The 22219-nt window shown below is 35.3% G+C and overlaps 1 protein-coding gene across 1 annotated transcript in view; it reads right to left on the bottom strand.

The window, feature by feature from the left end:
* LOC148952662 (transcription factor unc-3-like) overlaps window positions 1-22219 on the bottom strand; it is a 53018-nt gene that overhangs the window by 6168 nt on the left and 24631 nt on the right. Inside the window, 7 exon segments of the mRNA XM_089087348.1 lie at window positions 323-526; window positions 5180-5375; window positions 7699-7724; window positions 7727-7786; window positions 9034-9160; window positions 10392-10667; window positions 13696-13777. Coding sequence (XP_088943474.1) covers window positions 323-526; window positions 5180-5375; window positions 7699-7724; window positions 7727-7786; window positions 9034-9160; window positions 10392-10667; window positions 13696-13777 — 971 coding nt within the window.

The raw sequence follows: 22219 nt of genomic DNA, 5'->3' as shown, positions 1-22219 counted from the left end.
ACTCAGTGATCGGTTTTTTGTGTCCTTCTGGCATTGTGCTCCCCTAGGTTCCGGCCCAGTAGGCGCATTGGTAAATCTGGGCCTGTAGTTACTTTGAAACAATTAAGATGGACGCGCAGGGGACATGGGGGGTGGTAAATACGATTGACTACCTCCCTCCTCCAAATATTGATACTTTTTCTGATTTCTCCAGCAGTTTCCAAACGTTTCGGAAAAATTTACCTGTGTTTTTTTTTCTCTCTCACAAAAAAATCTTCATAATGAGCAGAAATGATTTCTCAGATTAGACACTAGAAAATTATATCAAGAAAGAGGTACTTACTAGCTTGAGGAGCTAAGAAAGCTGCAGCAGAATTCATTCCAGCAGCAGAAAACATGGCTGTAGCATCGGTGCCAGTATTCCAATAGCTGGTACAGACATCTCCTTGAGAGGTTACAGGCATTGAGGCATCACTTGAATTACTCTCCGGAGGGGAAGGTGCTCCTGTGCTGACTTCAGCACCTCCGGAAGAACGCTGGTATTCAACTAAAAATAAAAACCTACATCAATCAGTATTTAAGCCCAGTTCAGTTTAAACAGGGCAGCACAAAAATCTATAGGAAAAACAACCGCTTTCCGGACAAACTTTCTTTTGTGTTTTAAGACAGTAGATGAGTCAAACAGCTGATATTTGGCCTTAATCCTCATTTTATTTTTGAACTGGTTTCTGAAAGTCTTATTCACCTGCTTCGTTTACTTTCTTTCAAATATCAAAGAAGTTTTTTTTCCGGAAAGCAATTATTTAGCCTAGTGATAGGCTACAGTGATGACAGTGGTCAAATATGGCTCGGAAGCATGGGCACTCCGAAAAGCGGATGAAAATTTGCTAGATGTTTTTCAGAGAAATTACCTTTAGATTGTTCCGTGTACCCGGCTGACTGACCGTATTTCAAACAATAGGCTATACGAAAAATATGGTTCAATACCGCTCTCTAGGGCTATAATGAAAGAAAGGTTGAGGTGGCTAGGGCACGTTGTGCGGATGAAGGATGACAGATTGCCGCAGATTGTTCTTTTAGGCCAACCGTCTAGGGCTAAACGGAAAGCAGCTCGTCGCCGTCTGGGGTGGGAGGACGTCGTGGAAAAAGATTTAAAGGAAATGAGAACTTCGTGGGCGGGTGTAAAAAGGAAGGCTTTGAATAGATTGGGTTGGAGGAGGAGCGTGCGTAGCTCTGTTGGCCTCAGTCGGCTGGGTACTGCAGTGAGTTGTTAGTAGTAGTAGTAGCAGATAGGGTGGAGCTAAAATCAAAAGGCTTGATTCCAAAAGTGCAATATTTTTTCTTTGGGAAATAGATTAATCAAAATATTCACAAATATCTACCACAAAATGTTTCTCCTTTTTCTGTCTTATTCACCTGCTTCTATTACTTTCTTTGAAATATCAAACAAAATTCTTTCTGGAAAGCTATTATTTGTCCTATTTTAGGGTGGGACTAATATCACTAGGTCTGATTCCAAAAGTGCGAGATTATTTTCTTTGGGGAATGAATTATTCAAAATTTACAAAAATATTTACCATAAATTCTTCTCCCTTTTCTGATTTATTCACCTGCTTCTATTAATTTCTCTGAAATATCAAAGAAGCTTTACAAGAAAGCGATTGCTTCCCCTAGTGATAGGGTATAATTTACCCTAATGATGGGCTGGAGCTAAAATCGCCAGGTCTGATTCCAAATATGCGAGATTATTTTCTTTGGGGAATGAATTACTCAAAATTTACAAAAATATTTACCATAAAGTCTTCTCCCTTTTCAGTTTTATTCACCTGTTTCTATAGACCTGATTCCAAAATTGCAAGATTTTTTCTCTTTGGGGAACGGATTGGTAAAAATTTTCACAAATATCCTTTATATAGTGTTTCTCTTTTTTCTGTTTTATTGACCTGCCTCTATTACTTTCTTTGAAACATCAAACAAAATTCTTTCTGGACAGCTATTATTTCCCCTATTGGTAGAAGATTACTCAAAATATCAAAGAAGATTACTCAAAATATTCAAAAATATCTACCATACAGTGCTTCTCCTTTTTCGTTTTATCCACTTGCTTCTAACACTTTCTTTGAAATATCAAAGTAGCCTTTTCTGGAAAATTGTTATTTGCCCTATTGGTAGTGTGGGGTTAAACCACCAGGCCTGAACAGAAACTTTAATTTTTTGTCTTTAGGGAATGGATTACTCGAATGGTTCATTAACAGCCACCCTACAGCTTTGTCCTTTTTTTGTTTCAAACATAAATATATCGTTATTTTTCTTTTTATTACTCATTCTTTAAATTGATTTAGACATCGTTTTATTAATAATTTCAGCTACAGTATTGTCATAAAAGGTGCGCTATTATGCCTGACTGAGAAATTTGAAGTCCCAAACATGCATAAGTTGGATGATATTCCCTGATTAATAACAAATTAACCTCAGTCGTGTATCAAAAGGTCGTATTTTCAGAAAAGCCCAAAAAACATCACAACTGTTGTATTTCCCCTCTGATAATCGTAAAACAAAAAGGATTGACGTGTAAAATCAAAACATTCCAAACCGTTTTTATTTTACGGTTATCAAAGGAGAAATAAGAATGTTGTGAGTGTTTTTACTCTTCTGAAAATTTACAATTATGGAGATATCACCTTTTGATACCCGACTGACAGTATACTTTACTTGGGGCGGTGGGGGAGAATATTCTTTCGAATAGCTTTCAAGTATTTCTCTTAAGGGTCTAGGCATTTACCCCCGTCAAAAAATATCCCCTGATGGAAAGCACTCCTACTCCTGATAATACCCTTTCGAAAAATACCCCCCTCCCCCGAAAAAATAGGGTTTTCCAAATTTCAAAATTTAATTTAGTTTTGTTGAGAAGTTCAGAGGAAAGGGAAAAAGAGGAATATACTAAAAAAAAAAAAAAAAAAAAAAAAAAAAAAAAAAAAAAAAAAAAACCGTAGATTGTCAGCTTAAGATATATTCCTTCAAATCTCAATATTTCTTTATTTGACACATAACAAAACTTAAAAAGGCACTTAAACTTCTACAATGAGGTTCTCTGATTGTTTTGTAGTTATTGAGGAAGAGGGATACCTCAAAGGGTGCGTTTTAAGGCCAAAATATCCCAGCTCTCATTGACCCATCAGATAAATACAGAATTAGTTCTAAAGGAGATACAAGGGGAGGGAGAGGTAGAAATTGATGTATAATCACCAGAACCATAGCCAGAATTGTTATCTTCGGGGAGGGGTGCAAAAGAAACTTTAAAAACATATCAAAAATGTGAAATTAATATCTACTCCCTTATGATTTGTTGGAATATTTTGGGTCTACGCTATTATTATAAAAGTAGAGTAACACTTAACCCCCAAAAGAACACAATTTATTCCGTATAGTAGGAAGACTGTTCCTTCCTCATCCACACCTCTACCTCATAGTCACAGAAACTTTGGATCGTGCTCATTAGGTCAGAAATTGAATTCTTGTCCTTTTTTTAAGTCAAAAGTTACTGGAGATCAACCAGCCACGTGGGAATGTATTTTGCGAGGGGTTAATTTTTGTGTTTTTTGTGGGGGGGGGGGGAGTAAACGCCAGCCACCTAGAAAAATACACCCCGTGGAGAGATCCCTCCTATATTTGGTGGGGCACCAATAATTTTGACTTATAAAAAAGGACTAGAACCCTCTGAAATGGGGTTCTCTGATTATTTTGTAGTTAGGAAGGGAGGGAGATGCCCCAAAAGGATGCATTTTAATGCCAAAACATCATAATTCTTATTGAGCCTTCAGATAAATACAGAATTAGCTCTAAAGGAGAGACGAAGAAAGGGTGGAGATAGAAATTGATAAATAATCCCTAGGGACGCAACCAGGACTTTTTGCCGAGGGGGGGGGGTACAAAAAAAATTAAATGTCCTTTAAAATTTAAAATTTTAAAAGAATTGAATTAAAATGCACTCTTTAAGGCATCTCCCTCCCTATCTAACTATAAAAGAATCAGAGAACCCCATTGAATAGGTTTTAAGCCCGTATATGCCAATGTTCGGTATTTTTTAAAAGACAAGGAATTCACACAGGACAGTGAAATTTGCTTAGACCTTAAAATATGTCGGCTAGCTAGGGAAGGAGGGAGATAACTCAAAGGGTGCATTTTATTGCCCAAACATCCCAACTCTTATTGAGCCTTCGTATGAATACAGACTTAGGTCTAAAGAAAAGACGAGGGAGGGGGAAGGTAGAAATCGATGTATAATCCCCAGGTCTGTATCCGGGAACTTTGTTTGGGGGGGGGACATACAAACAGAACCTTTTAAAAACCAATCTAAGGTGTGAAATCGATATTTAATCCCTCTTGATTTCTGGGAGTATTTCAGCTCTACACTGTTATCATGAAAGTAAAGAGTAACATTAAGCCTCAAAATTAGCAGAATTTATCCCGTGTAGAAGGGGGCCTGCCTCTTCCTCATCTGTACCTCCATCTCATGGTAGATAAACTCTGAAGGGTGCTTATTACGTTAGAAAACTGAGAATTCTAGTATATTTTTTTTTAAGTCAAAAGTGACGGGAGACCAACCAGCCACGTAGTGATTATTTTCCTGAGGGTGTTTTCCGCGGGGAGAATTTTTCAGGGGGTAGTGTCAATGGGAGGGGGGATTTTCTGGGAGAGCAATTTTTTTTTTTGGGGGGGGGGGTAAATGCCTGCTCATGTTTCTTAAAAACGTGCCCTTTTTAAATACCTTTTCTCTCCTCAGCTGCTGTATGGATATCATAATGGTTTTCAGGTGCTTTTACTTGGTGCTGTCAAATGATGTAAGTGTATGTCCTCATTCAAGGTCAGGTTTGAACTGCTATCTGTTATCACCAAAAATTGCTGTTCCTTCCCTTTTTGCTTTTTATTGCTAAACAAATTTTTGTCCTTTTTTATTAGAGTTTTTTTTTACCATCTTTTACCAACTATTTTTTCTGTCTAATCTTAAGAATCTATTTTGTTTTAAAACAAAGCGTCAGGAGTTTATCACGTAATTGCACTTGTTATACGGGCTAACATTTCCATATATTCTCTTCAAAATAACGAACATTGGGGAAAGGTTTTCTGTACCTTTGCCTAAAAATATTATTTGCTCATTTTAGTGTTCTTTGGAGTAAGTAGAAATCATTAATGTACCAACCTTCAGGCCACTGAGAGCCAGCTTCTTGCATACTGGCAGCAATTTGGCCACCGTAAGCATTAAAAGTAGATACAGTCACCCCTGCTGCGCTGCCGTTCATGGTTGGAAGAAGCGAATTCAATCCGTTTGGCCGATGCTGCTGCACGGTTGCCAGTAATGCTTCCATAAACTCTGCAGAACGTTTGAGTATTGTCTCCTGTAAAAATATAAGAATATACAGGGAACTTAGGCTTATTAATTCGGAGAGACAAAACGATATACAGATGACAAAATTTTGGCTAAGGGATTTACGTCACCAAAAACAAGGCCTAGCTAAATAAAACCGCATGTAAGAAATCAATAAACCGAACTAGAAATCTACGTGGCAGTTCCAGATTAACAAACTGAAGGTCTTCCAAATGCCTCAAAGGCCCTCCTATTGTGCTATCATAACTCTGTAGAGTATCTGATTATTATTGTCAACGGTATTTCTATGGGTATAAAAGGGAAACATTTTTTTTTTAATAAAGGCGTACGAAGATGATGAAGACTAAGTAAGAATTTACGACACGCAAAACATGGGCCAGATAAACAAAGCCGCGTGCGAGGAATGAGTACCACTGAGCAAGAATTCTTCATGGTGGTGCCAGATCAAAAATATGCAGGCAAGTGCCTGAAATGTTGAAGCCAAGATACATTAGCAGTGTCTCCGTAATCTCTGCAAAACCTTTAATTATCACATTCTAAAATGTTCTGGGGGTATAAAAGGGAATTAGGGCTCGTTTTCTTTAAGAAAACAGAGCGTTAAGCACATGATAATATTGGGGCTAATTGATTGGTGCCAGGCTTATTCCCCCCGGAGCCCCCCCCCTCCGTGGAAAATCCTGCCACATGAAAATTTTAAACCGAATGCAGTGGATGTGAAAAAAGTTTTTAGCACTTTTATGGCCTTTTTAGCTCAATTTTGAGAGCAAGCAATATTTGTTTATATTTCTTTTCTACATTTGGGTCCCCGTAACAAAGAAATAAATTATAATAATATAATTTAATAAATATAAAATTATTAAATTAATTTTATATCCCAAAGGCTTCTTGCTCTTTGGGATACCCAAACACCCATGTTAAAATATTGCTCGGTGAGAACAGTTTCTCTTATACATGAAGCAGTGACCGAAGATCTACAAAAACTGAAGATCATTTTTTTATGGAGCTTCCAGACAAAGTTAGGAAACTGAGAAATTCGGCTTCGTGTAGATACAAGCCTATCAAATGGTTTAAATTTCTATAGAGGTATTAAAGACAATTAGGGCAAGAAATCGTATTGAGATTAAAATTATGCTTTATGTATATTAAAATTGAGATCCAAATGCTCGCCAACTGTCTAACAATGCAAAGAATTGAGAGCGATTACTTCACCAAATAGACTGCAAACTAGGATGGACTGGGATGTAAATGAATGAGAGTTGCTTGAAAAAATTCCTTTTCAAATAGGATTTCAGCAAAACTATTAATATCAAAATTCATAGAATCCTAGATTGAGGGAGGGAAAGGTGATTTTTTTAAGTCGGCACAATAGAAAAAAACTTGTATACAACTTTCTTTTATATATTTTTTTTTAATAAATGGGTCACACACCAATAAAACAATGAAAACTCCGTATAATACTAACAAAACAAAAGTAAACACTACCTCTGACTATCAAAACAGATCCCACCTCATATTAGCGTGTTTGGGACGACCCAAAAAAGGACACTTCAACTACCAATACACTTCCTCGGAAAATTAAAATAAAAAAACTCTGACTCCTCCTCTCCTCCCCCAACCCTACTAAGCATTTTTCCAACATACTTCACAATTAAAAAAAAAAAATTTTCTGAAATATAAAACATGCATATAAACTACTATTTTGTATATATAACATACCCCAACAAACATTACAAACTACTATTATATATATATATATAAACTACTATTTTGCTGGCATAAGTTATTGATGGCACATTCGTTTAATGCATACATATCCTAATATGTTCTTTGGCATAGTGTCAATTATTTTTTTTAATCCTATGAGACAATGATCAAGAAAAGGGCAAGACAGTATAAACCCTTAACAATTCTTCTTTTGTCACTAATTTTTTTTCACGGAAGTAATCAGAAAATTTTTAATTAAATGCTCTCAAAAGCAATTATTAAATTTCAGAAATCCAAGAATCCTATTTAATTCAGGAGGCCAAGCAAAACTGAAGCATGGCAACAACTCCTTAAATGAATATAAGAATAAACAAAAGAAGACAACTTCAACCGAATCATTTTACCCTTATGTTAGTCAGTTAGAAAATTCAGTGACAATCCTTATTTTACGAGACATGTTTTAAAGCTATAGATTTTTCTTATTTTAGAAAAGCGATTAAAAAAAGCAAAAAAAAAGCTGTTTCAAGAAGCAAGACAGTGATTCGAGAAGGGGATTCGAAAATTGGTCATAAAAGAGTACGACAGTTTAATCTATCACTTAAGGACACAATCAAGAAAAATTGACTTACCTTTGGAAGTCGCTCCGGATCCCAAAATGTCGGGGTATACATTTAGAAAGCAGCTGAAATCCATATTCCAGATTGGGCTCTTTAGGTGCTGTAACGTAAAACAGAAATAAATTACTACTTTCTCATTGATGCTCAAGTTGCATCACTAAACCCCGTCTGTAGACACCTTCAAAAGCAGGGTCTACATCAATATACCACGCATATGGTTTAATCTTTCCTCAGAAAAGTTTGAACTTACAGATAGCGATTTCCATAGACAAAAAAAAGGTACACTAGCTTTTAAAATGTATAGTACCTTCAACAAGCAAATTAGACATTTCTACAGTCAAACTAAAACTGAAAGATATTTTATATATATCTACATGCTGGATCATAGATTTTCGGGAATCTCGACCCTTATATTTTTATTGTCGATGGTAGTTCTACTCTCTTTTGATAAAAAAAAAGCGAACTAACAATGAGTAACGTATAATAGGTGACTGAAAACACGCTTTATGTGAAAAGGGGGCCAAAATTGAAAGATCACTTCATATTTCGTATTACGGGGGGGGGAACTTATATCTGATACTCATAAAAGAGCATACACTGAGGTTTTTCCTTTCTTGTGTTTTCATCCAATAGGCTCTCTGCTATAACAGATTACAAAAGTAAGATGGTCGGAAGCGGACACATTAGAATTTACCCCAAAACGATTTGGACGACTTTTAAGAAGCAGGCCAAGACAAGGTGACCTGCTCCCACCTATGTATTTATTTTAGATCAACAAGCTGTTCGAGTCTATAAGAGAGGGGTAGATCATTCATTCATATCCTTCGTCATTTTGGATCTACTTATGAGCTGCATGCAACGAAGAACATTAAATTCACCACAAGGGATAGACCGTTAGGTGACAGTTTGGAGGGTTGTAAAGGCATCCATAAATACCCATTTATAGCCATTGTTCTCCTAACAAAAATCTTCTTTCCCGTCGGCACTTGTAATTTTTAGATACAAAAAAATAGTTTCTGTTGGTAAACACCAACACCACCACAATTATGCAAATATCGCACCAAATTTTGTATCTTGCAAATTTTGTTTGTCAAAAGAAACTGTAAACCAAAATAGAAGAAAAATTATATTAAAATTGAAGTTTTATATCTTATTATTTTACTTTTTGTTACCAATCTTTTGAGGATTGATATCAATTATCAATCTAATAAGAGTTATATTCGTAGCTTAAACTGGAAAAAACTATTCAGCGAAATTCTTACCTTAAATTATATTAGTATCGTACCATGTTTACACACTAGCCTATCGCATTATTGTACTTTACAAAAAGAAGTGCACAATACTTACATATGCAGGTGAACTTGTAGGTGCTTTTTAGGGATACTGGTTTTGACTTCACGGTTAGGCTCACTTCAATGACACCAGGGACCGGTATGGGGGGAACTTGAATCTTGATAGTGTGCTGGGACGTTACCTAAATAAGGGTTAGGTCTCTTTATATGTTTATGCAAAGTATTAAAAACTATATATCTCTCATAGCTTTTCCAGACTTTTTTTGATAAGAAATGGAAAGAGAGAGAAGAGGCAAAACATTAGTGTCGATCTAATGGAATAAACATATTAAGTCCCAAGGGAAGAAAATAAACTGGAAATGTAGTTTTTAAATTGTTGTGTAGTGAACTACTCTGTAGGGATTCGTGAATAATTTACTGCTACACCTGGTCAATTCTTCGAGCAGGCATCCAACAGTTTTTCAGAAACTTTGAAAAACTAGCACAACGGTTTTTTTTCTTAAATGGGGTTTCCAAAGTTCAACCTTATGATCTTCTAGTCGAAGGTTGCTTCTAAGAAAGAGGAAGTTTAGTTTCAAGGGCCATTTTTACCCAAAACTATTGCAACAAAAATAAATTGTAGAGGAAAAGACGAAAATAATTGAGATGGAAAATTGTTTTAAACCACTGGAATTCGTGTCACCTATTTGATGAAAATATAATTCCAAAACTGGTGTCTCATTTAAGAACTTAGATTAAAATACGTTTTAGTTGCTACAAAGATGAGGCGGGCAGGGAGGGAGGAGGCGGGACGAAACTTCACTCTTGGAACGAAGGGGTTACACTGAACAAAGGAATAATAATTGGAAGGGATATAGCCTATGGGTTCTGAACATCCGTGGCACCGCAAAGAGGGTAAAAAAAGGAAAATATTAAATGAAAGTAGAAAACCCGTAAATACACCTGAAAAGTGGAAATGGAAAATCAAAAAAAGCAAAAAAAAGGAAAATGACAAGAAGTAGTGAAAACAAGGATGTGAATGCACAAAGAAGTCATTTCATCCAAAGATGTGGTTAGGTGTTCCATTCCTCCCCAGGTATAAAGAGGGTTTTGAAGCTAAAAAAAACGAAAAAAGAACTCAGTGAAGAGAAAAGTATAGGAAGATCATAGATACACCTGGAAAACTGACGTTATGCAGAGATGTAGCAAGGTATAGGTCCGGATTCCTCGCCACTAAAAAGAAGGAATTGAAAATGGATAGAAGGGGGACAATAAAATTTAAAAAGAACAAGAAGAAAGGGGGAACCGTCATAGAAACACACAAAAGACACAAAGAAGAAATATTAGAGAAGAACACAAATCATTATAAAAATAAGGAGATTATATACAAATAAGAATGCAGTAAAATGTAAGAACTATGATCAAAGGATTTACCTCACTCCAAACAGGACAACTGCCAAACATGACTTGTATACCATCATGAAAATTGTCACCTCTGATCATCGCAGTTGTGTTCACTCCAGTCCATGCTTCACAAGGGAAGATTTCATGAATGACTGGTGCTGATAAGTGAGGATGATATAATGCGTCGGAAGCATCATGAAGTCTCTTTGTAAATTTTCGTCCATGTTTCGAATTATTGTGGACAAACATATTCTCTGAAATTCCGTAACTGATTCCATCAACAGAAATTTGTGGGAGAATGATGACCTGAAATGAGAAAGTTTGTTGATAATGATACGCTATACGAGTTTTCTTTAATCATACAAAGTGTGTATACAAGATAGAATTATAAAATATGAACGGGGGATCTCCTTCCCCTCTAAAGGAAAATGTAACAAAAAACATCAACTAAAATACTTCCAATTTTCTTTGTTCAGACTTGGTATAATCTACAGATTATGTCTGAAGCGTGATTCAGAAAAGGGTTTAACGGCCATTTTGTTCTATAGCCATGCACGCAGTAAAGGGCGAGGACGCACCAACGCAAAAAAGCTTGCGAAGTGATCAATTATTTAATGAATAATAATCCATATAATCAATAATCAATTTTTCCATTTCATGCTCTTGGGTGGATTCCAAAAAGCTATTCCCTGTCAAAAATAATAATTTCCAAATCTTTAGCCCATTTGGGAATTAAATTCTTTATTCAAGGTCCGTCGAAGAGGTAACGAAGAGTGTACTTCAAAAATAATGTAAACAATGTACTGCTGTAACCTGCTCGGTGATACTACTCCTTCCTCCCAAAAGAATGACAATAAAAGTAAGATGTAATGTTGTTAACAAATCAATTTGGTTGTTATTACTACTATTTCAATATCCAAGATGTGTTAACTAAGCTTTTTCAACCGTTCTCAGCTAATATCAAGAAGTAAAGTCGCTGCTAAACTCATTCACGGTTAAAAGGAGTCTGTGGTCGTTCAAAAGACATGTTATGGCATTTTATGATACGTATTTTTTACAGTTGAGCATAAAACCTAAAAAATCGGTTTTTGTTCTTTTAGTATTATTAAGAGGTTTTCCTTTTTTTTTTTTTTTTTAGGTATCCAAGGGGATAATAAATTAATTTATATTTTATAAAATATTGTTTATAGAAATTTAGGTTAGGAAACAAATCAGATAGGAGATGGTTAACCAACCGTTAGAACTTGCTTTGTGTGAAGGGTAGAACATGAGTTTCCTTTTGATTACCTCAGCTGAAACGATAACTATTGTGTATAATAGAAATGTAGCCTCGAAAGTCGTACCACTCCCAACATTTCATTTTTGATTTTGTTTATTTACTGAATCAGAATAATGGTACGCTAATGGGTTTTGTATTGTAAATAGATGCATAAAAGAAAAAAAAACACTCAAATAAACTTTTCAATCAATCAATCAATCAACCTTTTATTTTTAAACAAATGAACAAACGAAACAATTAACATGAACATTTCGACTCAAAGCAATGCTTGTGCGAGCCACATCTGATATTGGTAAACAAATGTATTTAATCACACTATGACCTGAAAAGAGGAGCCTCATATACTTCAAAGCATTTTCCAAGTCTCACATTATTTTATGAACTTTCTCCTTTCTGCTGCTTCGAAGAACTTCTCCTTCTCCCATCCCAACTAAAATTGTCATGTGTATTGCTTATATGCACCTTAATGACTTTTTGTTTGTCATAAGCTAACTATAGATGAGCTAGATTAGCCCACATTCCACACTAGCCCACATCAGAAGATAGTCTGACCGCCCCTTCTACGCTCCTTAAACAATTTAGACCATCAAGAGGCGGGAACACGCAAAACGAGGTTAAAGCTACTTCAAATGGAATAAGGGCGTAAATTGAATAGGATTTAATTTCGCTCTAAATTGACCCTTTAAAATGATGAAAGTTTGGATGTTTAGTTTCTAAACCCCTGGAAGTTTCTAAACTCCTCGTCTGAAAGTTTGGTGCTTTTAAAGAGCATACCCAGGGGAAAACTTGCACCTACCTCATGTTATTTTCTCAGTCTCACATAATTTTAACACCATTCTCCTATCCACTGCTTTGACGAACATCCCCTTTTCCCACTCCCAACAAAATTGTCATGCATTGCTTATTTGCCCCTTTACGCCCTTTTAATTATTAAAAGGTCATTACAAATGAACTGGATTAGCCCACATTAGACTCTGTTCCATCCATCTTCACATCGACACGTGAAAACTTCAAGTGGTGAGCATAACTTATTTTCCGCTCTTCATCTTTCATTAAACAGACACCCGCAACTGATAATTGGCATATGGTCCCTTTTGTGTAAACAGTTTGATTAAGCCACACACTTCTTGTAGAAGACATTCCCCTGGCAATGGATGTCTCTTATAATTTGCCAAATCACTATTATAGCCATGCTAGGGAATGTCAATGGAGCTTTTCCAAAATGGCCTCCAAATGTCAGAGAACTTTGCTATCACCACCATAAAGAAGATATTTAAAAGTTTCCTGCAATTTGGGTTTTGTAACCGGGATTGACCTTTCTGTAGAATTTTTGAGGCGAGTGGGAATAGTCATAAAGATAGAAAAACGAATTTATGTCATGTTCTCTTTAGTTGTTGTATATTTGCTCCATTCTCCCAAAATAAAATTAGATTCTGCAATTTAGCCCGACTTCGGATTAACGGTGAAAACTGACTGTACAATTTTGCAAAATCTGGCTTTTATTATTTTTTTCTGTGAAAATACTTGATCATAAATAACTCTAAATTTTCATCTTAATCAAATTACAACAAAATAAGGACTTTTCGTATAAATTTGCCCATGCCAGAGTCAAAGGGCGTATCTGATATCTTTCTAACTTCACAAGGAAAGAAAGCAAATGTACCCAGAAGAATAAGGTAAATCCAGAGGGCCTTATACAGGATTCTTGTTTGGGGGAGGGTAGCAAGAATTTGTTTCGGGAGGATGGGTTACCAAGCAATGAAGACGAAGAAGTTTACCTCCCGTAAAATTTGTAAAATATGAGGTCCCCCCCCAATATTTTAAAGAACAATTTACTAATCGGAAAAACAGTTTTGTGGGGGGCAGAACGGGGGAGGTTCAAACCAGGTAACCCCACCTCCTGAATTCGGCCCTGTCCAGAGCACTATTAGGAGTACAACTGTAGGAAAAAGTGGAGATATACTTGGCTTGAGGAGGAATGATACCATTTGAATGAGACGAAACAGAATACGAATCTAAATTCCGCAAGCACGTCTTATTGGATAAATTGCTTACCTGAAAGCGCCGCATATCCCTTGGATTACCTGCATTTTTCAAACAGTTTTGATTGCACTTCAGGAAGAATTTGATGAAAAATCTGAAAAAAAAATGATTTAGAAATTCAACCAAAACTACCATCTAAAAATATTAGAAAAGGAAATATGGACAAAAGTTGGCAGCTATTTCTAGCTTATTTTGGCTCAAAAGTTACTACGAAGATAGCAGTAAACAAATATATAAGACCCAAAATAAAACGAAAAGATCCTATTGCTTGGCCAGTTATATTATTTTTGATAATCAGTTTTTTCTCAAGACTGGTAGACAAGGGAAACATACAGAGAGGAGGGGGATTTAGAGGCTGGGGAGAGATAGAGACAGTGAGATAGAGAAAGGGAGTGGGAGAGAGGGGAAAGAGTGAGAGCCAGAAGATGCAGAATCCAAAGATTGTTTATAGCAAAAATAAAAAAGCGGTTATTTCTCATGAAACTCATATAAACAGAATTATTGCTATAACTTCTTGTATAGCAACATAACTTGCATTTTTACTGTGACTGTTACCGTGGTGTCTCTAAAATATTATCTGAAAATAATTTACTTACTTGCAAGATCAATTCTATTTCCCTGAGGGTATATTACGATAACAATGATTTTATTTTGGCCTGTTAATTCATAAAAAGAAAGCAAGGAAAAAAGAACAATTCATCCCCCAAAAGAGTAAGATAAACTATAACATTTTCAAGATTTACTCTCGTAGATTAAGAATAAAGGCAACAAGTTGCACGATGATGTTTAAGACGCCTTTTTTCTGAGCAGGTTTTTGATGACATGGCATAATATCAGTCTAGTCCACTATATTTTCGGAACTATAGACAACTGCTGACTTCGCGTCGGATAAAGACATGATTTTTCCCCCTTATTTCCCCGGGGGGGGGGGGAAATCTATACACCCCACGTCCTGTATACGTTCCCGTCTAGATATATTAGGGTTTGTCTAAAATGACAGTAAAAAAATAAAACATTAAATTAAAAAAGGGCATTATTTCATCCGTATGATCACTGAAGATGAATAATAATAAAATGTTATCCTTAGAAAAATCTGACAATTATTTTCGAAACCTGTCTATTATCTCTACTGCTTTTTGCTACTTAACATAGGCACGTGTCTACACAAGCCGGCAGTCGCTCTTTTATTGCCAAATTCTGCTGCAACAAAATGCAGGTGGTTTACGTAAAAGCTGGACAGGTATTTAATTCTTTAGATTTTTATTTTCCTTTTAAATGTAGACATTCTGCTTCCCCCACCACAAGAAATATGATATCACATTGTAATGAGGTATAACAAGGGGTACCATTATGTACAATGGAATCGTTACTATTTCCTTTTTTGGGACCTCACATCAATTAGTTAATCAGTATAATTTTAGCAAACGTTTGGTTTGAATGGCTGGGCAAATATCACTAAACAATTAGGTTATTTGGGAAAACAAACCTTTTATTCATTTACTTAGCGGTATATTGTATAATTTTTCATCACGATCATTTAGCAAAGGATGTGTTTTTTGTTTTTAATTATTTTTTTTAAAGCTAAGTTTTTCAACTGAAAGTAAAGGGTGACTTTAAACATAAGACAAACTGAAAATCATGCTGTATACAAGGAGGGCTATTGAACCCTTACCCCCTCCCTCTTAACGATAAATTTTAACTAGTAAGTAATTGAAAGGATTTTAGGATGCCAAAAACATAGCCAGTTCGCTATTGCAAACTTTTATTTACCGATTGCCTTGCAAAATATATGAACTTAAAACTTTATGGCTTAAAGCAAATATGACAACTAAAATCAATTAAATACATAAAATAAAAATGTGTTTAAATAAGAATCTTGTTCACAATGCTCCTCTGTTGGAGAAGTCGTTCTCAAAACATTTGTAGAAAAAATGAAGCTTTAGTATAAAGAATGAGGGATTGAGATTGAGGCAGCTCTTCTCTCATAATGTAAGATAATTTTGGCTCGTTTTCATTTTTAATATCATTTTTTATTTCTGTCGGAAAAAAAAGGTTGTTTTATTTAACTTATGTTTATTTCTAATATCAGATTGAGGATATTTCATAAAGTTACATTCCTGATTTATATTTTTTAATGCATTTTATTGTTTCTTATGGGAACGACTATTTTCGCTTTTAATATCACATAAGGTTTCGTCATGAAGGTACCCTTGGTCAAAAAGACAAGGAGAAAATCTCCTAACTCATAAAAAACTCACTAAAATTCACAATATCCGTTTGATGGAGTCCACTACCAATACTCTATTGCCATCAATTCGATCTGAGTATCCCTTCGATCGTAGTTTTAGGAGAACATAGGGAAGGGTTGGAGAGGCTAGAGTCCATCGTGTATCTGCTCTTAGTGGTTGTTCAAAATGTTGAAGTCTCACTCTATTTCTTCTCAAGTTTATCAATTAGCCAGTAGGCCAATAATATGTCTTTGGCATTTGCATAAAAAAAACTAAGGTCCATGGAGATCCAAAACGCTTTCAGGTAATTTACCTAATTTTGCCCCCCCCCCCAAATGTATTTTGTAAACCTCAAATAATCTTGATCAAAATATGCGGAAGATCTTCAAGTCAGTAATGTCTCTTCGAAGGTTTATTTACGAATCCTTTTATATAGAATGCGTAATCATTCAAAACTTATGGCCCTGTCCTTGGGGCTTCATTTGTGGCGTAAGAGTCATGTTTTTATTAATGATCTTTACTATTTGACCTTTTGGATTATAATGGCTACCTTGAAATATTTATGCGATGCCAAGTCTGGCACTGAGGGCCAGCAGATCACGGAAAAGGGCCTTACTGCCCTACCATCACTTTCTACTTTTAAAAAGTACAGATACGATCATTCCTGGTAAAAAAAAACACACCTGTGAGACAAAAATTTTTTAAGAAATTTCAAGTTTCGCGGCAAAAGCCGTGGAAGTTCTTTGAGGGAATTCTTCAAATCCAGAATTAGAACAGAATAGATATATTATCAATCTTTCAGTGTATGTCCTTTTCTTTTCTTTTTGTGTTTTACTCCCCTGTTTTTCCTCTTGAGTGAAAAAACATAAATGTTTGACTGATATATTGATTGAGATGGTGTAATTTTTATCAAGGTCACTATTGGAGGTCAGGTCCCCTGTTTCATTAAATTATACAATTTTACTGATGCTAATAGGTTTTGATGTGCACCCTTAAACTTATTCAAATATTGTATATTTTCAGTTAGCATGAGGTAAAATTGTTTTTTTATGTGTATAATATTTCCAAACATCCGTTTTTTAGAGCTTTGGTTACTATTTCCACGAGTCACATTTTACTTACACTTCGTGACCAGGAACTTCCATAGAGTCAGAAATTATATGTCTTACTTTATTTCCTGTTGTATAAAACCGTGGTTCTTTCTCATCCATGTTCAAGGTGTAGGCGCTTTTCAACCCCAGATTTAAGTCGCAGTTTTACGTATCGTTACTGAAAAATTCACACAAGAACACAAGGAAACCAACAAAAACCGTTCCTTAAGATCATAGCGATAAGTTAGTTTTACGGTCAGGAAAAACTACGTTTTTATAGTTTTATGCATAAATTTTCAGTCATATTAATTAATAATTCAAGTAGATTTTTAGCTTGAACAGTGAGCCAAATATAGCAAACTATTTCACTTTACCGTGAAACAGACCTTTTTTAAATAGACCTTGCGATTTTTTTTTATTATTTTCACTATATTCTTTAAGCAAAACGCAGAAATTAGAGTTGTCCATTTGTACTCTCTCTTGTTGTTTTTTTCCTCGTAAAGCTTAGAAAGGATTCTGAGAACGGTCTCGAAACATCTCAGTCTGTTTGATGTTTCATGTTTATTTTAATTTTGTTATTTTGCTCCTGTGAAAAAATTGCTTATTTATTTTCCCATTGTTTTTTAAATGTACATAGAAAACCCTTTCTGCCTCAAATGGCAAAATTGCTAGCAATATTATTTTAAATTTTTACTGCTAAGAATAGGGACCACTTAAATCAGCTTTTCACAGCTTATATTCCACAATTACAAAACATTATTCCCAAGGTGGCTAGTAAAGCCAGTGCCAAACCAGCTTGCCTCGCCATCCGATATTCTCCACTAGCAAGAAGGTGCCAGACCAATATTCAAAAAGAAAAAGAATTAGCCAAGCTTGGAAAGTCAATCCAGGCCTCTGGTTGAGAATAGGAGTTTTAGTGCCAAATTCATTATTGAATGAGTTATGAATTACAAATTCATTCATGGCTTTACAAAAAACCTAAATTTCGGTTTTGTTTATTTTTAAAATCAATAACTATGAAATAAATGGTGAGATCTTTAGAATCACAGCTGAGATGTAATTATTAGTATCAGTTTATTGAGATAATCTGACTATAGTAGTGGCAGCGTTATCAATTTTCACATAACTGGCTTTCCAGTCGATATCCACGATAATTTTCACTAGTCTGTCCTACAAGACAACTTTGCTTTCTATTTGATATTCGCGACTGGCATTATTTTGCCGTTAAGATTGGGCCTATCACGAATAATCGCCTTATGACTGGTACAGTCAGTAGGCAGAATAAGTTAATATTTATTAAGTTAAGAATGCAGAACTACGAAAATGAACCTAATGAAACTTTTCACAGTGGCAAATAGAACTTTACATGAGCCCTGATAAAATTCCAAATTAACCGTTCAAAGTCATTCATCTACAAAATGCTGCGATTCTTCCGCAATCTCGAACGTTTTTCGTATTTTTCCTGTTTTGCTGTTTTGAAAACTATGCCCCTCCATCTAAATATATTCTTACGCACAAGCCTAAACAAAGCCACCGGTTTGTTACCAATAGCTGGGCTTAAGTAATCTCAGAGACAATATGCTACACAGAGTAAATCCAACAGGAATTTAAGAAAACTGAAAAGGTGTTGTCGGTTGCCTTTTACTATTATTAAATAAAAAAAACAAGTTTTTTAAACTGAAAGTAAGGAGCGACATTAAAACTTAAAACGAACAGAAATTATTCCGTATATGAAAGGGGCTGTCCCCTCCTCAACGCCTCGCTCTTTACGCTAAAGTTTGACTCTGTCTCACAACTTTATTTTTTAAAACATTAAAAAACTTTAGCGTAAAAAAGTGATGCGTTGAGGAGGGGACAGCCCCTTTCATATACGGAATAATTTCTGTTCGTTTTAAGTTTTAATGTCGCTCCTTACTTTCAGTTTAAAAAACTTGTTTTTTTTATTTAATTTCTGATCGTTTTTTAGTTAATGCAGCTTTTATTTGCATAAAAATTTTACTTTTCTTTTGCTAAATGGATGTCTTTACAAATTAACATACGTAACTAACAGCTATATTCGTATATTTTTCTTCTGGCAAAAAATACAAAGTTGCAGATTTTTGCAGATATGAGCTTGAAACCTATGTAATAGGGTTTTCTGATACGCTGAATCTGACGGTGTGATTTTCATTAAAATTCATTCACTTGTAGGGGATGTTTCCCCCTCTTTAAAAAATTGAGTAAATTTTCTCAGGCTCGTAGCTTTTGATGAGTAATACTAAACTTAATAAAATTTATATATTTAGAATCAGCATTATAAACACATTCTTTTGATACATTTATTGACATCAAAATTCCGTTTTTAAAAGTTTCGATTACTATTGAGCCGTATCGCTTGTTTTTTTATTGTTTATTTTATTACGTATATGAGGGGGTTCTCCCCTTAGTCAATACCACGCTCTTTACGTTAAAAGTTAACAAAAAATTTTGATTCACAAACCCCTGAAACACCAAGGCCGTTTAATTAGAATAGATAGCTCTTTTGAAAGAACTAAAAAAAACTGTCGCTTAAAGAGCGAGGTATTGACTTGGGGGAGAACCCCCTCACATACGTTATAATTTCTGTTCGTTTTAAGTTCTAATATTCCTGCTTGCATTTCAGTTGAAAAAACTTGTTTTTTTTTAATTTAATTTCTGATTGTTTTTTAAATAATACTTGGAAATCCAGTACCCCCTTCATAGAAATGTACCTGACCCCAAAGGAGCATCCTCCATGGACATATTATCCAGAGTAACCCCCTTCTCTGGCCCCCCCCTCCAGAAAAAATCCTTCCTGAAAATGGTTATTTACTTCCCAATAAACAATAAATAATGCTGGCAAGTCCTGCGCCCCCTTCATGGCAATTTCCCTTCCCCCATGAAAGCGTCCTTCATGAAAAGATCCTCCAACATAACCACCGACCCACCCATACCTCCCCCTACCACAAAAAAAGCTCCAGAAAAAATCTGTATACATCCCAAAAACCAATAGCCTACTATATGTTAACATTGGGTAAAGTTCATAACTTTTAGCCCTCCCTCTGGGAACTTCGGGGGATTAAGTCATCCTAAAAGACATATTTATCATATTTTCGACCATGCTGAACAAAATGGCTATCTCAAAATTTTTATCAGGCAACATTGAGAGGAAAATAAGCGTGGGAGGGGGCCTAGTTGCCCTCCATTTTTTTGGGTCACTTAAAAAGGGCACTAGAACCTTTAATTTCCGTTCCAATGAGCCCTCCCACGATATTCTAGGACCACTGGGTCGATACGATCACCCCTGGGGAAAAAAACAAACAAACAAACAAACAAACAAACAAATATACACGCATCCGTGATCTTTCTTCTGGCAAAAAATGTAAAATTCCACATTTTTGTAGATAGGAGCTTGAAACCTCTACATTAGGGTTCTCTGATACGCTGAATATGATGGTGTGATTTTCATTAAGGTTCTATAACTTTTAGGGGGTCTTTCCCCCTTTTTTTGAAAATCAGCCAAATTTTCGCAGGCGCTTAACTTTTGATGGGTAGCATTAAACTTGATAAAAGTCATATATTTGAAATCAGCATTGAAATTTTATTGTTTTGATATGTCTATTGGTATCAAAAACCCGTTTTCTAGAGTTTCGGTTACCATTGAGCCGGGTCGCTCCTTACTTACAGTTCGTTACCACGAACTGTTTGATTGGAAACCTTTTATCTTGTTAAAAAAAAGGATTTTCTTGAATATCTACAACGTGATGAAACAGACTTGATGTTGTGAACTCTATTTTTCGAAAATCTTAAGTTTCAATGGCGCTCCTTACTTTCGGTTGGAAAAACTTTTTTTATTTAATTTCTGATCTTTTCAAATAATACCGAAAAATCCACCTCTCCCTCCCTGGGAGATCCCCCCTACAAAAAAATCCTCCATGAATTTCCTCCTGTTCTCCCCCCCACTTGCATAATTCTATCCTCGCTGAAAATTACAAAAAAAGTAAACCTAAGAATCCTAAAATACTTACTTATACCATTCCTAAAAGCGTTTCACTTTACTTTACCCCGACCCCTCTCCCCCCCTAATGTGCAAATATGTAGCCCAAATTATATATTCCCCATGCTTTTTGTCATGCGTCAATCTCTTGTTTCAGCTTAATAACCATAAACGACCAAAAATACCATTTAAATACTAGCATTGGTATAGCGGAAAAGATTCAAAGAATCGTCCTATAATACCCCACGGAAAATACCCCCCCGTGGCTGGTTGATCTCCAATCACTTTCGACTTATAAAAAAAGGACCAGAACTCTCAATTTGACCCTACGGTCGAAGAAAAAATTAATTATGTAAGCACTTCCTAATTTAAAAAGATCCAGGTTTTTTATTTGTTCATTTGTTAAAGAGAGGTTTCTTAGGTATCTAAGGTGCGATGAAACAATTTCGATATTGGAGGTTCTGGTTTCCAAAGATTGGAAGCTCTGGTTTCCAAAGATCGTTGCCAGAGAGAAAAAAGGAAATAACAGATTTAACAAAAAAAAACTGTTAATATCTTAAGAACCAAACGAGATGGAAGAAAACAAATTGAACGAATCTATAGAACTTATTTTTTTCTTATGAAAGGCCGGGGTCCTTACTTCCAACTCCCAATTTCAGCTTTTGAATAAGTTTAATATATTACTTTTGAACCGACAAACCCGACACGAGCTATTGACTTGAAGTAACAGACATAATGTGTCGTGCTCAGCTAACATGTGAGCTGTCACGACGGTCTTAAGAAATGAAATCATTTTGTCATTCAATTCTGTACTATGAATGCTAGTGTTCACCATAATTCAATTTTGGCATATGGGCCATATCAGTTATAAAATAAGCGAAATACTCCAAAAAAGAGGAATTAATTTCGTCCAGACAAGGTTTACGCAAATTTATAACCGATATCTGTTGATGTTATATTATGTGACGACTTGAATTCAGCTGTGATTTCGGGATAATCAGAAAAGCAGAATTAATATTTAAATATGTTATGCCACTGACATTTGATCTTAAAACTGACCTACTAGCGTGGGCAAAATATACCACGGTTGGTGGACATGTCATTTATCCTATGGTCTTAAAAAAAACGAAATTTATAATGAACATATTTGTTTGTTTATACTATATTTCACAAAAATGTAATTTGATTGTAACCAAGAACAACCTATAGACCACATTGGTGGT

Source organism: Artemia sp. Qi Xiang Cuo, chromosome 4 (genome assembly GCF_049724085.1).
Source record: "Artemia sp. Qi Xiang Cuo chromosome 4, ASM4972408v1, whole genome shotgun sequence".
NCBI classification, from domain to species: domain Eukaryota; kingdom Metazoa; phylum Arthropoda; class Branchiopoda; order Anostraca; family Artemiidae; genus Artemia; species Artemia sp. Qi Xiang Cuo.
The sequence above is the reverse complement of the archived record's forward strand: the minus strand, read 5'-3'. Positions and strand labels throughout refer to the sequence as shown.